This window comes from Trachymyrmex septentrionalis, unplaced genomic scaffold (genome assembly GCF_001594115.1).
Source record: "Trachymyrmex septentrionalis isolate Tsep2-gDNA-1 unplaced genomic scaffold, Tsep1.0 scaffold1, whole genome shotgun sequence".
Taxonomy (NCBI): Eukaryota; Metazoa; Arthropoda; class Insecta; order Hymenoptera; family Formicidae; genus Trachymyrmex; species Trachymyrmex septentrionalis.
The window spans coordinates 1476333-1479056 of NW_017304123.1; the positions used below are offsets into that span (position 1 = coordinate 1476333).

Consider the following 2724-nt stretch of genomic DNA (forward strand, 5'->3'; position numbering starts at 1 on the left):
ATACATAGAAGTAGAACGGAATGTGTCGCAGAGTTCTGCTTTGTATTAAGCGTTAAAAGTGACCGCTAAACGATTGTATAAAATTTTTGCGTTGCGTCAAATATTTCTTTTTTTCTCCTTTCTTTTACTTTATGTAACTTTGAAACCCGAAGTTGCTTTCTCCTCTCAAAATAATCTAGCCTTAAAACAGATTATTGAATAAATTTGAAATAATCCGATATTTGTATTTTCATTGTTTTAATATATAATTTGGATTGTCTTTAAATTGACATCATTTTCTCACTTATTGCAGGTTCTCCTTGCGAGCACGATGGTATTTGCGTGAACACGCCCGGATCCTTCGCCTGCAATTGCACGCAAGGATTCACGGGTCCGCGATGCGAGACGAATGTGAACGAGTGCGAGTCGCATCCGTGTCAGAATGACGGTTCCTGCCTGGACGATCCTGGGACCTTTCGATGCGTCTGCATGCCTGGTAAGTACGTCGCTCTCTATAATTCATCTCACGGTATTTGCGGATGATTACGACGTCCCTTTGACGTCCCGCACTTTTCTCTCTCTCTCTCTCTCGAGAAAGAGAGAGCAGCGATACATCTCTTCGCACATCCTGCACATCCCAAAAGGGACACCGCATAATTCCCTTCACTTCCTCGCGTGACCATGAACGTGACGGTGTCGCGTTTGGAAACACACTTCGGTCGCTTTTATGATGGCAATTTCTTTTTGAACTGCTGTACCGTTTACGTTTCGCGCAGGTATAACTTGGATATATCGATCACCAATGTTACACGTATTCCGTTCCGCATGCTTCGTTTCATACAAAGTTTGTCGTGAAAGTTGTAATTACTTTCGGAAGTGCTCGCTTCCCTTCCGAACATGGATCATTTATTTTCGCGGTCCCGCCGTTCGAAACGACGATATGCGTTTTTTATGTTTTCGCGTGAGACGTTTCTTGCAAAAGTGAAGTAGTTCCTTCCGTTGGAAAGTTTATCTTTCCTTATACTATGGTAATAGTCGCATCATTACCTCGATAAAGTAAGTAATCAGCTAAAAGTGTAGATAATCAATTTTGAATCGTAGTTGGAACTCAACAATATTAGTAGTAACAAGAAGATTAAGAAAGCTTCTTGTTAATTTGAATGATCTAGAACGAGACTCAAACAAATTCGCTTTTTCAGTTTAAGTTTCGAATTTTATAAAGATGGAGATTAACGGTCTTTATTTCAAGATGTCAATATTTTTGCAACTAATGCCTGTTTCTATCAATTTAATTGAATTTTAATGTCGGTACAACTGACTCTCCATCTTCCAACTCTAAGAATTAAAAGAGAAGACAGATGAAGAGTAAGTTCAACTGAGATTAAAGTTAATCTACTGTCTAAATTTTTTGGAGTGAAATTTTTACTTTAATCCTGGTGTCATTGACCAGTTCGCTCTACGTGGAGGAAATATTCACTTTAATAGAGTAAATTCTTTCACACTAAGAAAGTGAAAAATTTTACGTTTATTCTTAAAGTAAAATATTAATGCTCTAAACTTCACTTCAACTAAAAATGCAGAAATCTCGCCAAATTACACCTAACGCCTTCTCAGTTCTTGTTCTCGTACAAGTATCGTTTATAATTGCCAATTATTAACTGTGTTCAGTTGTTTCGAGTGTATGAACAACGTCAAGTGTTTGACAAACTCGAGAATGAATCTATCAGAGGTAAGCCTGTTTATACATTTGTACGTACATAAAATAAAAATCAAAAGGATACGAACGGAGGTTAAGGTATTTTGTATAGGTACTTTAGGATAATGAAAGAAATTGATTTTTCTACTGAAAACGTTAATAAAATGTAATAAATCGAAATTCATGTCTTCAATCCTTAATATTATATGTTTGTACTCCTATACAGATAAAGTACTTGGAGATTTCAAGACTTGGTCAAAAAATGCCTGCGACTTTACGATTAGGTTACAAAACATCCTCTCTCCGAGAAAAGTCACTCTTTTTAGAGTTGAAGAATAAATCCAAATGAAGAGTGAACAATTTCACTCTTTCGAAAAGTGAAATTTCGCTCCACTTTTGATTGGCGGTATTTTCATGAATATTTCGAGTGACTTTTTACTCCAAAAAAAGTGAGATTTTACCCCAAGAAATTTAGAGAGTAGATTGATAGAAACGAGCGTAAGACTGAGTTGCATTTTCGCGGGAAATCGAGGAGATGCGAGATGCGAGATGCGAGATGCGAGATTCGAGACGCGAGACGCGTGATGCGAGATGCGAGACGCGCGAAAAGACGCGATCCGCCGCGCGCGATAGCCGGCCGATTGCGTAGCTGACGTAGCACGGAGGACCTCGGGCCCTGGCCCCCGGGGTCCCGAGGCCCGCACTATGTCGTCTGTAAATTCTTCCGAGATGACAGTGCGCCGCGGCTTGCATTATCTGATACACAAGAGCTGTGGCGGGAGGGCAGCGACCGGCCAACTCGTTTGCTGTTTTAACGTCGGCGCGCGTAAGTCAGCCTTAATTGTTTGACACTGGTGGAACGACGCGCGATCTATTCCTCGAACCGTTAAGAGATCGGTCCCTTTAAGGGCTCGAACGTAAAGCCGCGAGAGATCGCACGATCGATAATCGATATAATCGACAGCGAATGCACGCGCGGCGTTATTACCGAGATCGTATAATAGAATCGCACGAACGGCGGAGGATGTCTCTGGTTTTCTCAAGTCCGC

General features: G+C 40.7%; 1 protein-coding gene across 1 annotated transcript in view; it reads left to right on the top strand.

Annotated features, from left to right (window-relative positions):
• LOC108751380 (neurogenic locus Notch protein) overlaps window positions 1–2724 on the top strand; it is a gene marked incomplete at its 3' end in the record, with an annotated part of 297572 nt that overhangs the window by 215412 nt on the left and 79436 nt on the right. Inside the window, exon 8 of the mRNA XM_018491558.1 lies at window positions 293–475. Coding sequence (XP_018347060.1) covers window positions 293–475 — 183 coding nt within the window. The remainder of the gene's footprint in view (window positions 1–292; window positions 476–2724) is intronic.